This window comes from Syngnathus floridae, chromosome 18 (assembly GCF_059516105.1).
Source record: "Syngnathus floridae isolate MCC-2025c chromosome 18, RoL_Sflo_1.0, whole genome shotgun sequence".
In the NCBI taxonomy this organism is placed as follows: domain Eukaryota; kingdom Metazoa; phylum Chordata; class Actinopteri; order Syngnathiformes; family Syngnathidae; genus Syngnathus; species Syngnathus floridae.
Genome location: NC_142430.1, coordinates 6,139,565 through 6,154,854, shown reverse-complemented (window position 1 = coordinate 6,154,854; position 15,290 = coordinate 6,139,565). Strand labels below are relative to the sequence as shown.

At 44.0% G+C, this 15,290-nt stretch overlaps 5 protein-coding genes and 3 non-coding genes across 12 annotated transcripts; 2 read left to right on the top strand and 6 right to left on the bottom strand.

The window, feature by feature from the left end:
- Window positions 1-71: 71 nt before the first annotated feature.
- mrm1 (mitochondrial rRNA methyltransferase 1 homolog (S. cerevisiae)) lies at window positions 72-1,940 on the bottom strand. Its single transcript, XM_088359042.1, has one exon. It carries the CDS (start codon window positions 1,725-1,727, stop codon window positions 681-683), a length of 1,047 nt encoding a protein of 348 aa, XP_088215168.1. The 5' UTR covers window positions 1,728-1,940; the 3' UTR covers window positions 72-680.
- Window positions 232-4,218, top strand: chmp2a (charged multivesicular body protein 2A). 2 transcript variants are annotated; one of them, XM_088359052.1, is made up of 6 exons: window positions 232-399; window positions 2,790-2,957; window positions 3,044-3,223; window positions 3,311-3,441; window positions 3,502-3,563; window positions 3,686-4,218. In XM_088359052.1, exons 1-6 carry the CDS (start codon window positions 370-372, stop codon window positions 3,805-3,807), a joined length of 693 nt encoding a protein of 230 aa, XP_088215178.1. In that variant the 5' UTR covers window positions 232-369; the 3' UTR covers window positions 3,808-4,218. The 2 variants fall into 2 exon arrangements, with proteins under 2 accessions (XP_088215178.1, XP_088215179.1); XM_088359053.1 differs by lacking the exon at window positions 232-399 and adding an exon at window positions 2,102-2,258.
- Window positions 4,085-8,987, bottom strand: msl1b (MSL complex subunit 1b). 3 transcript variants are annotated; one of them, XM_088359039.1, is made up of 10 exons: window positions 8,135-8,289; window positions 7,993-8,050; window positions 7,315-7,921; window positions 6,618-6,817; window positions 6,177-6,481; window positions 5,987-6,111; window positions 5,838-5,905; window positions 5,478-5,602; window positions 5,336-5,408; window positions 4,085-5,217 (listed from the first exon to the last, which is right to left on the bottom strand). In XM_088359039.1, the coding sequence occupies exons 3-10, from the start codon at window positions 7,882-7,884 to the stop codon at window positions 5,127-5,129; spliced, it is 1,557 nt and encodes a 518-aa protein (XP_088215165.1). In that variant the 5' UTR covers window positions 7,885-7,921; window positions 7,993-8,050; window positions 8,135-8,289; the 3' UTR covers window positions 4,085-5,126. The 3 variants fall into 3 exon arrangements, with proteins under 3 accessions (XP_088215165.1, XP_088215162.1, XP_088215164.1); XM_088359036.1 differs by lacking the exons at window positions 7,993-8,050; window positions 8,135-8,289 and adding an exon at window positions 8,830-8,987; XM_088359038.1 differs by lacking the exon at window positions 7,993-8,050 and having other exon boundaries at window positions 8,135-8,292.
- A 261-nt stretch (window positions 8,988-9,248) lies between these two features.
- Window positions 9,249-11,484, top strand: snf8 (SNF8 subunit of ESCRT-II). Its single transcript, XM_088359049.1, has 8 exons — window positions 9,249-9,626; window positions 9,872-9,922; window positions 10,015-10,153; window positions 10,236-10,340; window positions 10,413-10,485; window positions 10,569-10,710; window positions 10,785-10,859; window positions 10,920-11,484. Exons 1-8 carry the CDS (start codon window positions 9,573-9,575, stop codon window positions 11,055-11,057), a joined length of 777 nt encoding a protein of 258 aa, XP_088215175.1. The 5' UTR covers window positions 9,249-9,572; the 3' UTR covers window positions 11,058-11,484.
- Window positions 11,376-15,126, bottom strand: calcoco2 (calcium binding and coiled-coil domain 2). 2 transcript variants are annotated; one of them, XM_088359041.1, is made up of 11 exons: window positions 14,932-15,126; window positions 14,463-14,638; window positions 14,156-14,258; window positions 13,502-13,671; window positions 12,615-12,740; window positions 12,447-12,551; window positions 12,277-12,387; window positions 12,066-12,182; window positions 11,875-11,998; window positions 11,779-11,810; window positions 11,376-11,711 (listed from the first exon to the last, which is right to left on the bottom strand). In XM_088359041.1, the coding sequence occupies exons 2-11, from the start codon at window positions 14,604-14,606 to the stop codon at window positions 11,547-11,549; spliced, it is 1,197 nt and encodes a 398-aa protein (XP_088215167.1). In that variant the 5' UTR covers window positions 14,607-14,638; window positions 14,932-15,126; the 3' UTR covers window positions 11,376-11,546. The 2 variants fall into 2 exon arrangements, with proteins under 2 accessions (XP_088215167.1, XP_088215166.1); XM_088359040.1 differs by having other exon boundaries at window positions 14,463-14,607.
- On the bottom strand, window positions 12,833-12,904 carry trnaw-cca (transfer RNA tryptophan (anticodon CCA)). Its single transcript has one exon. It is a non-coding gene; the product is annotated as a tRNA-Trp (tRNA).
- On the bottom strand, window positions 13,078-13,149 carry trnaw-cca (transfer RNA tryptophan (anticodon CCA)). Its single transcript has one exon. It is a non-coding gene; the product is annotated as a tRNA-Trp (tRNA).
- trnaw-cca (transfer RNA tryptophan (anticodon CCA)) lies at window positions 13,340-13,411 on the bottom strand. Its single transcript has one exon. It is a non-coding gene; the product is annotated as a tRNA-Trp (tRNA).
- Window positions 15,127-15,290: the final 164 nt, after the last annotated feature.

Below are 15,290 nucleotides of genomic sequence, written 5' to 3'. Positions count from 1 at the left end.
TGTGGCTAACAACAAAATTCTCTAAAACAGCAATGCTAGAGCAGAAACCAAACAAGGACATAAGACGTAGGTTCAGAAGCACAAAGTATTTATTTGTCTTTAGCCATCATTTTTATCACATTGCCATCCTCTTCTATATGTTGACCTCGTGTTTTGGACAAATTGCTTTGATTGGCACTTAGTGACATTTCGCCTTGATGGTAGTCTTTGTCACTAAACCAGCACGCAACAAGATCATGTGACTGCTTACCCGTTTTTAAAGCGTGGCTTTGATTTGACCTTCTTGTTCGTGTGGATTGTACAGACAGTTTGCTGACGAGTTTTTATCGCAGAGTTTCTGTTGCATTCTTTATTACGGTATCTTCAGACATGGCTGATAACAGTATGGTCGGGAACTCGGTAAGCTTGTCCTGTCAAATGGTGTTTCTGTGTAAGCCATCTTTTAACTGACAGTGCTCCGCCAGTCTCCGTAGAATTCGACACGATCCGTCCTTGACTGGATGTTTTAAAACCTTTGGCAAACTCTGTTAAAAAATTTGTTCTTGGGTCCTTACTTAACCCACTGCCATAAATGTTTACCACTTGCATAACCTTTATAAAGATGACAGACACCAGGCATGTGCTTTATACCAGGTAATTTTAAATCGTGAAAAGTTGAAAAAGTTGAAAATTCTGCAGTGTCAGTGCCTGATAGAGGCCAACAGCGAGTGCAGTAGAATCCCAGTGGCTACAGACACATTGAGCGACTCTATGCCAGGTAGAAGCTGTCTCCCAGCTGGAATGGTCACAAGCGTCTGACACAAAGCCAAAAGCTTCCGGGACAATCCATCACCCTCCCCTCCAATCAGGAGCAGCGTGGGTGCGGTCATCCGGAAGTCCGAACACGGCATGACGGCAACGCCGGATTCCGGCGCGTCGGCCGCCACGGTACCGACTACCCGCCAGCCTTCCGCCGCCTTGACCCGGACCATGTCCTCCAGGTCTTTGTACCCGTACACGCCCATCACTTCCATGATGCCGGCGCTGGCCTTGCTCACCACTGGGGTCAAAGGGCAGCTGTTGTGGATGCTGCTGGCCACTCGGTCCACGCCAAGAAAATACGCAGAACGCAAGATAGCTCCAAGATTCATCGGGTCTTGAATCCCGTCCAGGACTAGCCAGAGAGATGTGGACTTTGAACTCTGGGCCGAGTCTTCAGTCAGGTAGCTCAATGGAGTAGCTTGCAGGCAAACTCCTTGATGAACCCGACCCAAAACCATTCTATCCAGGTCTTTCTTACTGACCCGCTGGATCGGAACTTGACGCCGGTGAGCCTCCTCGTAAACCTTGTGGAGCGATGACCTGTGCAAGGCCTCGCCGTCTTTCACAAATAGCTTCAGGGCCTTCCGGCGAGTCTGAGTGAGAGCCAGGTGACAAGGAGCGACTCCAAAAACAATCTCATGCTGGTTTGAAGACTCCATAGATGGCTTGAGTCTCTCAGTCTTTTCCCACTGTGACGACAAGTCTTCCCCAGCCAGCTTCTGAAGCTCTGATGATATCCGTCTTTGATTATTAAGTTTATTTGGCAATGCTTTATCATTAGGAAGCCTTCCTCCAGACATTTTAGACTTGCTGGGCGTCTTGAAATTGTTCCCTCTGTTGTCCTTATGGTAGTCCACAACCTTGGGAAATCTCCACATCCTCATAAATAGCAACCTGTGATTAGAAACATTATTGAATAACCCCATATCGGGGCTTTCAATAATGTCCTTTAAAACGCCAAACGCAATGTCAGTTAAATATCATAAAATATTAGCACGCAAACAGATTTTGACCTGAAGACTGACTGAGAACTAGTTGTAACCACGTTGGTCTGTAACGAACCGATAGTGTTGTTATTCGGACAGGACGAGGGTTTTGCACTACAAAAATAAAGTGTGAACAGTCAAATTGATGTTGCACACTTCACAATGGTAATTTTATGATTGAAATAATATATGTATTGAACTATTTTTGTAGTTTTAACAACACATTTTCAACAACAAAAAAACTCAATGGTACTTTATCCACCTATAATTTTTATTTTGAAACAAAGAAATGTTTCTGAAAAGCCACTTCCGACCGATACGGGTTACGTCACCTGTGACGTAATGGGTGAGATCACTAACCGGAAGTAAAACTGGTAACGCGGAAGTAGCTGCAAACAACCAAACAATCGTTGTTTGAGAAGCTCGTTTGTCGTTTGGATTCTCGTGCTGGTTCGACTAGAGCGCATCAAGGTGAGCTGCGAGACTTTGTTACGGCTAACGCAAGTAGTAGAAGCTAATAGGGATGTGTCGATGAGGTAATGACGGCCATAAATAGACGTCACCAAATGAAAAGGCCTTAACCCACTTAGGTGTCAACAATGTTAAACTGGGTAAACACTTTTTTCAAATCGAATTTGGCCCAAACTGTCATTTGACGTAAGTTTTGATAATTACCTTTACACGCCTTAAAATGGGAACTCCCCTCTCCGCCCTCTTCTTAAATGTAAATACCCCATTAAGAGCAGAATACAGAGAAAATATGAATTTAGATGTGTTGTTTCCCAACCTCAATTTCACATATGAACAAAAAAGTGGACTTGAATCTCTACTATGACGTTCATGTGTGGGGTTTCCCCTGTTCACGCCGTCCTTGCGTAATGTTTTCATCTTGCATTCCAAAAACATGAATAGTGAGAAGTCAATGAGGCTGGTGACAAGTTCAGAGGTTACATGCACCATAGAAAATGTGTCAATTTTACTGTATTGTGTGCTTCCAAACAGATGGAGTTCCTTTTCGGGAAGAGAAAAACTCCGGAGGAGATGCTGAAGCAGAACCAGAGGGCACTCAACCGGGCCATGAGGGAGCTAGACAGAGAGCGGTCAAAATTGGAGCAGCAGGAGAAGAAGATCATCGCTGACATAAAGAAAATGGCGAAACAAGGGCAAATGGTGGGTAAAGTCTTATTAGAAAGCAAAAACTGAAAATACACAAGGTGATCAAATCACATACATGGTTGTGATTGAAATGTGTGCAGGACTCCGTCAAGATCATGGCCAAAGATTTGGTCCGCACGAGACGCTACGTGAAGAAGTTCATCATGATGAAGGCCAACATTCAGGCTGTCAGTCTGAAGATACAGACTCTCAAGTCCAACAACAGCATGACGCAAGCCATGAAGGGGGTCACCAAAGCCATGGCCACCATGAACAGACAAGTCGGTTTCAGTCATGTCAAACACTCGAAGAAGACATGACAGCATGTGCAAGTGGTGCTAACTGATTACCTGCCTGTTCCTCCGTAGCTCAAACTGCCTCAGATCCAGAAGATCATGATGGACTTTGAACGTCAGAGTGAGATGATGGATATGAAAGAGGAGATGATGAGCGACGCCATCGACGACGTCCTGGGGGACGAAGACGATGAGGATGAGAGGTGAGCCACATGGTGTTTTTACCTGTCATTTCTGTGCTGACTTTTTTTTTTCTTCTTCAGTGATGCCATTGTGTCCCAAGTCCTGGATGAGCTGGGTCTTAATCTCAATGACGAACTCTCAAGTAAGAACAAAATAAAGCTAAAAGTTAGCGCTGCTATGTTAAGTAGACATTTGGGAATAAATTTAGTTTGATCAATGAAATTAGAATTTAGGTTGTAAATTGTCCACTGTGTTGCTTTCCAGATCTCCCGGCGACTGGCGGAAGCTTGTCGGTGGCCAGCGGGAAGAAAGCGGAGCCTCAAGCGGCCCTCGCCGACGCGGATGCTGACCTGGAGGCGCGGCTCAATAACCTCCGCAAAGACTGAACGCAAACGCATGTTGACATTACGTCTTGGTATTTCTTTGAAGCAACGTTAGCCCTGATGGTGGATTTTTTTTTTGTTTTGTTTCCTGCGGTGGTTTATTTGATGTGGGGTATGTTATATCAAACTTACGAAATAGGTCCTGTCTCATTTATGACAATGCCAGATTTTGTGTACTCATTTTTTGTTATACTTTCAATTAACACTAATGATTAATAACCCGAGCATTTTTTTTTTAAATATTATAATCATGTGGAAAAAAAAAAAATCTAAATCCAAATCCGTGAAGCATAGAGATGGTCATTTTATTCCAAAAAGAAAAATGCAACTTCAAAACTTTTCATCAACATACAATCATTGAATTTTGAATGTACGCAACACGTTCCACATTAAATAATAAAAAAATAACAGCCATGTTTTATGTACATTTGTTTGTGAAAGCTATGTACAGAACATTTCCAGACCGACTCACTTGTACAGAATAGCGCTTGAAGCAGTCGCATCTTGGAACAAAACAAACCGACTGCGAGGGAAGAGCATGGCATGTTGTTACAACTACAAGCTAGGAACTTTACCTTCTAAAATGGACCCCTGATGTTGAGCTAACTGCTCCTGGAGGAGGAGGTCATTCACTATTTGTGCATTAATATTCTCCTACCCTCACTGGACGCTTGCAGCCCCAAGTCATGCTTACGTCTTTTTATTTTGCTTCAGAGCAAAGAAGATCCATCGAGGGGTTAAGCCATGCTACCATTGCAGCTAAATAGAACCCATGCAATTCACATGTCTACTCACAAAAAAGATTTGGGGTGAAATTTCATGATGTTTAACGTGTCCGTACTTTTTTGCAGAACGGTAGAGAAGTGGACAAAAATTGCAACTGAAAGCCCGTTTACTTTTTTTGTGGGTGGTGTAAAACCAAAACAAGTAAACAGAAGGAACAGATTACTTCAAGTTAACATTAGGACCTGTCAAGTTTTTTTTTTTTTCTTTTTCTCATAGATTCAGGCTTTTTTTTCCCCCCCGCTCTATAGCCGGATGGTTTAGCCACAGATACACAGCACCACAGTTAGATCGGGACATTTTTTTTAACCAAAGTATCGCAAAATTTAAAGCTGTCCAACGAGGTCCAACATTTTTTTTTTTTCTGGTCTCAGCCGAGTGCAGTAACAGTGATGTGATGAAAAAGTGGGAACAGAGCTACCGCACAACAACGAGTGATATGTGTGACACGACCTTCACCTCCGCGCAGAAAGCAACCGTAGTTACACAGGCGCGTATGGAACTACCGATAAATGGCGGCGTCTCCCATTCGGCGACATTTACTTGCGACAGGTCCGGTGAGGCGTGTGTTTCTTGGGCACCTCGATGCGACAGCGGCTGCGCTCGTCCAGCCAAGGCAGCTCAAAATTCCTGAAAGGGGGGGGAAAACATTTATTTGTCAAAAATAAATAGTCATAGTTTTAATTTATAGCCTAATGTAGGAAGTCACATGACTGATATAAAGGACTTATAAAATGTTCAAACTTACTCTTGTGAGAGCTTGGGCAACGGCCGACCAAATGCGACCACTGGCAAGAAGGGCGTGATCATAATTGCTTCAACTAGAAGGAACAACAAAGAAAATTCAAGCTCCGGAAAACGATTTTGGCCGAATATGAACCATGGGGTACCGTCTTCAGTTTCCGGATAGAATGACGAAAGCTCAGGCTCCGTTTCCGGTATGATCTTCTTCCTGTTCATGCGTTGCTGCAGGCGCTGAAACATACGCTGCTCTCGGATCCGCTGGATGTCCCACCTGTGTGCGGGAATTAAGAGCAAGAGGACCAATTGGTCTTTAGAAAACAATTGCACCAATTTATCTGTTTTAAATTCGTTTCGTTTTAGCCTATTATTGCGCTTTAGCACCCTCCATTGCCACAAGGTGGCGCCAAAGCCTAGCACATTAAAAACTGAAAAAAAAAATCCCAAAACAAACTGCTTTTGATCACTCAATGTAATATTTTCCCCTTCAAAAATGCCAATGTGGTCACCTCTTCCTCCTTTTCTCATCCAGTTCCAGCTTGGCATGGCGCTTGAGAAACACGCCGTCATCCAGCGGCTGGAGGCGCAAGAAAATGCAGATTTAGCGAGTTTGACACCTTTTTTGCCTCTCGCGCCCGGGCCTCTGCGACGTTCTCACCTCTTGCGCGTCGACGCTTAAATCCTCACCCAACGCCTCGATGACATTTTCCCGCCACGATGGAACCGAGAGGCGGCACGAAGACGGGAAAGGGAAGTTAATCATGGAGTGTGTGTTGGGTGGATCTGAAGGACATAAGCAGCGGAAGGTTAGGCTTATTAATTAGCAAATTGTCAACTACATCACTCACTGGCCACTTCTTCCTCCTCCTCCTTCTTGGGAGAGGTCTCACGTAGAGGCGATACAGGCGGTTGGTTCCAGCAGCACAGGTACATCTCTGTAGTGGACAGGAAGGGAAGGTCGTCCATCTGGCAGCTCAGCTCCGCCGCCTCCTCTTTGCAGGGCGGCCTGGTGGGGGCGCTCTTCTCCGGCGTCTCCCTGCTGCGAAGCTCTCGCTGAGACGGAGACGCTGGTTGACTCTCCGGCTTGTGAGGACTCAGCTTGGCGCTTTTGCCACGAGATTTCTGGAGTTTGGAGTCACCGAAGCAGGATTTTCTGTGGGAGAGGACATGTGACATGAAAAGCCGGAAGCTGTCAAATTGATTTGAGTATAATACAGATTTTCTTGTCTTCTCCTAGTCTCACATTGGATGTGCTAACCTAATTGGATTTCAGTTCAGCATTTCTTTACCTCTTTTGACCTTTGCTGCCTCGACTTAAGGGCACTAGGGCAGACGGATTGGGCTGCGGGTTTTCCTCTACTTCTAGGTCCCACATGTCCTCCTTGTCGGGGGTCCAAGGCTCCAGCGGCTGGAAGAGGCGCTTGTCGCGTGGCGGGTCCTTTTTAGTGAGCTGCAGTCGACGCTCCATGCGTTCAATGCGTGCCAAAAGCTACACAAGCAGAGGAAAAATGTCATTGCAGGTGTATCATTGCTTAGCTTAGGAGTGATTCAAAACTTGAAAATATAAACAAACATGTCTATCTTATTGCTAGTAGTCAATGGAAAACAATAGATGGACAAGATTTATTCTAATCTGTGAAATATTTCTTCAAGATGTAGCTTCATGCATGTAATGCACACTGCCCCTTAGTGGCCAAGGTGTGCACAGCAGGTATCTATTTCTGTGCAGGGTTTTTGGGTTGTTCTTCCAAGTTCTACTTAAAAGTTGACTATTGCTGGTGCTCTGAAGTTTTGAAATGAGTGAATACGTGTGTTTATCAATTATGATTTTAATATCAATCAAAAATGATCTTTTTTTTTCCATAATGACTCAATCCTCTGTAAGAAGTCTATCAGCCAGTCAGGGGTATGAAATTGGATTCCAATGACAATGATTTTGTTGAGAACGTTAAAAAATTGCTGCAATATATTTAATGTTTTTCATACCGTCTCCTTGTCTGCTTTGAGATCATCAATCTCCTTGTCTTTCGACTGCAGCTGTTGCTGCTGTTGTTCGATGAGGTCCAATTGCAGCAGCAGAATCTGCCGCAAACAGTTGGCCTGCGCGTGAGGGTTCGCCGGGCTCTTCCGGAGGTTCTTCCACTTGCCCTCGGATGACACTTCGATGGATGCGGCGCCGACGACACCGTCAGCGTCCTTGGGCGTGTTGTTGTTTGGCGTCATCTGAGGATTTTCCATGTTGTCCACGGAGAGGGGTTTGCCTTTCACCGGGGTTCCCTCACCCCCCATTGGTCCGACAGGGGACAGAAGCCCCACGGCAGCGGTGGCCCGATCTGCTTCGACGACTTCCGAGACGTCACCGCTCATGTAAGTCTGCTCCGAGCGCTTGGACCTGCCCGGGATCTTTTCGGCCCACCGGAAGTCTCCTGGAGCATCCGAGGGTGAGCCACGTGACTCCCTCCTGAAGCTCACGGGAAGCAAAGAGAACGTCCCGCCTATGGCGTTAGCGTTAGGCTTGGATCCCAGTTGCAGACCCGGGGAGGCTCTCATGCTCATGGTGACTGTTCATGGTGCGACCGTAGTTCGCTGCCCCCTGGAACGTGCACACAAAACAAGTTTATTCCACTTAGATATTAAGTTTGGCTACCATTAGCTCAAGCTCACCCGCAACCCTGGTGAGAAGTGGTATAGAAAATGAATGCATGGATCCTTTTGTGCAATCCTACGCCAGCAGAGCTTAATTTAGTCAGGCCATAACCTCATCATCTAATAAACTCCTTTTCCACCATTTTTAGCAATAACAAACCTTTTCGTGTGGACGTCATGATCAGAATGGCTCGGTCCCTATGTATCTTAAATGTGGATTACACCTTTTGGTTCTAGCTTTTCAGATGAGTCTCGTGAAATACGAGCTTTTTTTTTTCCACAAAAAGCGTTTCTTCGAGCTTTGCATACAAATCTGTGATCAGAATTTTACCACCTCAACCTCAATTTGACCCAGGAAAAGTCCCTGTACACCTAAACAAACGTAGAGACACGGTTTTGTTTGTGACACTCACTTACGGCCGCGTCGTGTCCTGTCTGAACAAATACGCTTGCCTTCATTTTATTACTTTACGTCAAGTCTGCGTTCTCCTTCCTTTTCATACGAGTCACACGCCGGGGTTTGAAATTCCAAGCTAAGCTACACAAGCACGTATACGACACACAAACACGCGAGAAATAAAATACTTCAACGACTTCAACTAGCAACAATCTAGCAGGAGTGACAGGGGACGTTCAAGGACCCGGGAGTGGCAGTGAAGCAACCTCCATTTTAGCTCCTCCATTTTAGCTCGCCGTGAAAAAAACAATAACAGCTACCTAGCCCTAGTGGCTAACCTGCTAGGTTAACCACACACAGAAAAACGCGCGGCCAAAGCGCCACCACCACCGCACCGGTTGCGTTTAAACACTCAAATCCCTCACAAACAATCCCATTGAGTTGTATTGTGAGCTTACCCGGGCTATTAGTGAAGTCCACCAACAATGCTCGCCATATTCCCTCCTCAAGTCAAGTTTTAAAGCGCTCTATACTGCGCATGCGCGTTGTGTTGGATAGCCATGTCTCGCTTTGAGGTTTCCATGAGGACATATTTCACTATCATCATCAGTCACCCCGGAAATATGACGAAATAGTGAGGCAATCCCGTTCAAGTACATAACGAAATTATTCTGCGCACAACACCATGCGCATATTTAAAATGCTAGTAATTTTCATTTTTATTTCCTCGTGAAATCATTTAAATCGATTTCATTTTTTTCCAGAAAAGATTATAGTTGTACTAAAATACACTGTATATTTTTCCCCGCAAAAAAAATCTAATTTTCAATTAAATTTAACTGCAATGACGCATTAAAATGAAGGTGCAATAATCGCCGGGCCACCAGGGGGCAGTCATTAGAAAATAGCTATTTTATTCCAACCTGTCAAAATGGAAACGCTTGCACGGAAGTAGCTCCAATATCTGTCAATCGTAGCAAATTTTTGAAAAAATGTCCAATTTTATAGCAGTTTAACTTGAAACACACAACTGAGTTGAAACCGTGGAAGTCAAAGGTTTTCAATAGTTGCGTACCTCGGTGCTGTTACGCTGATGTAAATATTACTTGAGTGGTTTAGCTCCTTCGTAACATAGAAAACTGTCGTCATTTTGAACATAAACGATCGTTTTAGTACTTTTTCCCCTTTTATTAAAATTAAAATGCACCGGAGAGGCGTCGGTGCGGGCGCCATCGCCAAAAAGAAGCTTGCAGAGGTAAGAACATTCAAATGTTTTGTAAAAATGTGAACACTGAAAGCAAATCTAATGGTAAGTAACTAAAAAGGAATGCAATGAGTCCAACTAATCATCAAAATGATGAGGACAGCTCTAAAAATTTAAACTATCCATCAAAGTCAAGTCTATACTTTGACTGCAATTCAGGGAGCCTGCATGAAGTAAGATGTTTAAATGACACTATTCTTAAGAGATTTTTTGACTGACTTCCATTTTCCTTTCAGGCCAAATACAAAGAGAGAGGAACTGTTCTTGCAGAGGATCAAATCGTTCAGGTACGTGTGTTGGCTTAATTACATGAAGTTTGTCCATCTTTGTATAAGTGATGTAATATTACACGTTTTTTTTTTTATCCCTTCTGTGTCAGATGTCCAAGCAGCTAGAAACATTCAAGTCCAACCTGGAGGAGTTTGCCAGCAAGCACAAACAGGAAATCCGCAAAAGTTCCCAGTTCCGGGTCCAGTTTCAGGAGATGTGCGCCACTATTGGAGTTGACCCGCTTGCCTGTCAGAGTCACTGAAAAAGAATCTTTGAGCATATTCTTGAGTGTTATTTTATTTTGAAATGAAAGTTTTGCTTTCTTGACAGCTGGCAAAGGTTTCTGGTCAGAGATGCTCGGGGTGGGCGACTTCTACTATGAGCTTGGCGTGCAGATTATTGAGGTTTGCTTGGCCCTCAAGCACAGAAACGGAGGTTAGTGATAAATGCCACTTTATCAACATCACCTTGGCGATAACAATGAAAGGCTTTTATTTTTTCTATCAGGACTCATGACTTTAGATGAACTGCATCACAGGGTTCTTAAGAGTCGCGGTAAATACGCTCAGGATGTCAGCCAGTAAGTGTTTCCAATACAGATTTTAAAAAAAAAATCAAATCCTTACACATTTCTGAACCTCACATTGCTTTATGTGTCCCCAGGGATGATTTGGTTCGAGCTATCAAGAAACTCAAAGTCATGGGCAACGGTTTCGGGATGATTCCAGTGGGCGGCTCCTACTTGGTGCAGTCCGTTCCGGCGGAGCTCAACATGGACCACACGGTGGTCCTGCAACTGGCTGAAGTAAGCCACACGTACCCCCAAAACAATAAATTAAAAAATGTCTCTTCTTCAAACCCATTGTCACGACTTTGCAGAAGAAGGGCTACGTGACGGTGAGTGAAATTAAGGACGGTCTCAAGTGGGAGAACGACCGAGCGAGTCACGTCCTGGTAAGTCAACGTCAACATCTCACTCACAAGACATCTCTTGACCTGTGTTGTCATTGGTAGGACCACCTGCTGAAGGAGGGCCTGGCCTGGCTGGATTCTCAGGCATCGGGCGAGCCGCAGTACTGGCTGCCCGCCCTCTTCTCGGAGCTCACCTCCCGTGATGTCACGCCCGAGGAGGCCAATCAGATGAGCCCCTGACCAAACCCTGGATGAGGATTTAGCCCATACTATGCCAGCGCAAGGGTGGGGGGGGGTTATGGACACACGTGACAGTACAAAATGCCAACCCCCATGATCAGACACACCCGCAATATGTGATAATTCACGATATAAGAACGCCAAAACAACACACGGAGCAAACAACACTTCTCTGCCTCTTCTTCTTGCTCCTAATTACGCCGCTTCTCTTCTACAATTTCTCAGTACTGCTCATCCTGTTGTGTCATAATTTGATACTGGCTTACAAAACTAAAAATACTGTAAACACTGATTCAAAAAAATACATGCCTAACAATCTGCAATGTAGCCGGAAAACACTGTAATGTCTTCATATCAATGTCAAATGTTTTCAAGAACAGTTGAGCTGTTTTCACATGAATAAAAATACATCTTGTGATTTCTTTAAGACTGTGTAAAGCTTTAGCAACATTTCAGATGTAATTTAAATTTAGCGGGTGCTTTTTATGGTCACATCTCGTGACTGTAGACATGGTCTTCAAACACATTCTGCTCCATGTCGTCGCAGATGAGCGTGCAGAAAGGACACACTTGGTGAGTGCGCTCGTGACATTCCACCTCCGCCCGCGTACTTCCTGGGAAGCTCTCCAGGCAGTGACGGCACATCAAGGTTGGCTGGAGGAACATATAAAAACTGAAATTTAAGACCAGTCACTATTGAATAGTCTAATCGAGGGGTTACCTGGTCTTGCTCATCGTTGTCAACAATGCTCACTGCAAAAAAAAAAAGCCAAACATCAGATTGATTTAATGTACAAATTAATCATGCTAAACATACCAACAGGTGTGTCATCTGAAATGTCACACATCTCCGTTGCTTCTGGCTGCACCGAGCGTGCAGTCACCGGTTTTTGAAGGTCATCTAAAGTCTTGCGCAGCTCCTCCATGTCATCTGTGAGCTTCTAGCAATTAAATGGAGTCCAAAGTGAGGACAGCAGTAATGTGTGACATCAACAAGTAGGTATTTACTTGGTTCTCTTGAGCAAGCTCCTGGTTGTGGCGTTTCATCATGGCCATCAAGTTGTTCTTCTCCTCGATCACGACGTCCTTGTTTGCAATCATCACTTGTGCTTCTCGGAGTTGCAGCTGGAAGATCGAAAAGGAACGCATGTAGATGAACTATAATGTAAGATCAAATTAGTCCTGACATTTCTGAGGTTCAAAATCTGAATCCACCTACCTCAATTTGTAGCAGCAGTCCACCGTCGTCACCTTTGTGATCAGACTCTGTGCACTCGGCAAGGTTCTGTTCCTGAAGTTCCACCTGATTGTTCATGTGGGTCAGCATCTCGTAAAGACGACAAACAGCACAATGTTGACCCTGTCTACAAGCGTAAATGGAAATCAAACCTTCAAACGTTGGATTTCTTTTTGTTGCTCCTGCCAAGTACTCAAAAGACGCTCGTGCTGCTGCTTCGTCAAATAAAGTTCTGAGGCCAGTTCATCGTGTTTGTCCTGTGAATGCATACAGTCAACTGCCGCTCATCCATTAGCATCACACAATTGTTGTTGTAAGACCTTCAAGATGGCGGCTTCTCGTCTCTCTTCCCGCAAAGCTGTTTCCAACTCTTCATTTTGCTGTCGGATGCGATGCGCCTCGTCCTTCAACGCTGCAATTTCCCGATCGCTCTGCTCCACCTCTTCCTGGTGGCGCACAATATCTACATGAGGATGACGATTACATACAGCTCTAGAAAAAACACTTTTAGGTCAGGAGATATGTCGAAAAAGGTCACTGACCCTGACGTGATTCGAACACGCAACCTTCTGATCTGGAGTCAGACGCGCTACCGTTGCGCCACAAGGTCTTGCTACAGAAGATTCCATGAATACGTGGTGACACAAAATTTTTAAGGGCGAGATTTTGGAAAACATTGGAATTATGGAGAAACTCATCTTTTGTTCCTTGGTACTAGTGGAGAGTTACAGAAGGATCAGAACTGGTAGTTTTTCAGTCCAGAGATAAATCAAAAGAAGTCACTGACCCTGACGTGAGTTGAACACGCAACCTTCTGATCTGGAGTCAGACGCGCTACCATTGCGCCACAAGGTCTTGGTGAAAGTGAGTTTCCAAGCATAACCAATGTGGCATAGTTAAGCTTGTCAAGATTTCAGAGAAGAGTAATCCATCTGAAGCAGCTTGGTGATGTGTTCTGTACTGAGGTTCTGGTGGAGAGCTATGTTTGTGTGGAAGAAATGGAACCAGCAGTCTTTCAGTTCCAAGATGAAGGAAAATAATTTTCTGATCTTGACGTGATTTGAACACGCAACCTTCTGATCTGGAGTCAGACGCGCTACCGTTGCGCCACAAGATCCATGCAATATTAAAATTTAGGAGTCTTCCTATTCGGTTCTGAAGCCCTGGTGGAGCTCAGCTGGGAGGAATTTTGCACATGTATGTGTACCTGCGTGGTAATGACCATCAGGTCATTGTCTGAGCCATTGGCTCCACTTTGCTCGTCGTTGGGATGCTGCGATTTGAAGCAGAAGGGCGTGCTGGCGCCACACACTTGTCCTGAGCTGTTCACGTAGCAGAACTGGTAGAAATCCAACTCATCCTTGGGCAGGTAGTATTCTGTTTAACAAATATAAATCTAATTTGAAGGCCATATCACCAGATGCAGATGCCAATTGTGATAAGCCACAATATGTGCGAATATAAATATAAATGTGTATTTTCACACTCAACTGCGGAACGATTTGAATTGATGATAAATAACGCTCACTTTCGTATAAACCATGTTTTGAATTGTACTGTCGCCCTCTTGCGGTGAAAGTCTGAAGCACATGCTTAAACCATCAGATACATATAAATAATATAAATAATATAAATCTACGCATATGTGTATTTTTGCCCCACAGATATCACCCACTCCTACTTAAAATATTATATGTAGATTTAATAAAGGTTTAATGGTGGCCAGTTTGATCCTGGCATGGAGTAATTCACTCTACAGTTTTTACTATGGCTATTCTGAGTTGGAGATGTTTGACTTTGGAGAACTTGAGTGTAGAGGTCAATTAAAGAGGTCAACAATTGAATAATAGTGGTGTCTCACCTTTGAAATAAGCGTGCCTTGTAGATGATTGTTCTTGGTTCGAGTCCCCGCACGACTCCACCCACATAAAAGTGTGATAGTCCTTGATGGTACTCCATCCCACCTGGAGAAAACAGGGAAAATAAGTTCTAGTAGCTCAGAATACAGAAGGTCCTCAAATGCACCAGAGCTCTAAATAAAAAAAAAAAAAAAATAAAGCAGTGATGGTAAGTAATCAAGTATAAAATCATCACCACTACTTGGATTTAGAAAATAGTTTGGCGTTACTATTTGAGTCATATACGTTTGCCATATATGCAAAAATTACCTTAAAGATGCCGACCCAGTCGCGTGGACTTGGTTGGAAGTGTGCAGCGAGTGTGTAGCAGCAATTAATTGTGGTAGCAAGTGGGTACGATTGCGGGATGTCCGTGAACGCCACCTGGGAGAAGGCGTCAGTGGAGATGGACATGCTGGAGTAAACAAATGCACGCAGCGATCAAGCTGGGGTGAGTGAAGACAGCAGGTGTTACCAAAACATAACAGTGACATGACACTTCCTTTAAAAGTCTCTTTCCCCTTGGTTGTCTTTTTAATTATTATTATTATTTAGCAGTCTTGTCTGCACTTCATTTTCTGTTTACAAAATAAACCTGCAGCGATTGTTTAAACAACTTGCACAATTTGGTCAGATGTAAGATAATGATCTCGTTTGTTATTAAGCGTCACACTGATAAGTAATAGATCAAGGAGAGCTGATATGATGACGTAAAGCCTGGAAGAGAATTAAAACTTACATGTTTTTGTTGTTATCACCGCGCTCAACGAGTGAAGTCTGCAACTTGTTGTGTTCAGGGACCCTCGGATCAGTGCTTTTTTCTGGCGATGTTCCACAAGACGGGTCTATTTGTTGCTAAAAACAAAATTCTAACTGTTGTTTTCATCTATTGAACGATGTGGAAGTCATCATGGCTCAGCCAGCATCTTAAATTGAACTTTGATCATTACGCCACTAGGTCATCTAGTCAGATAACATTTCGATCGAAGTCCTATTTGTTACAGGATTGAATATATTTACATTGTAAAGCGTCTATCTACCACAAGAGGGAGACAACCCCATATAAAAATCAGTTCTGTTGGTCTCTTTGCACATTTA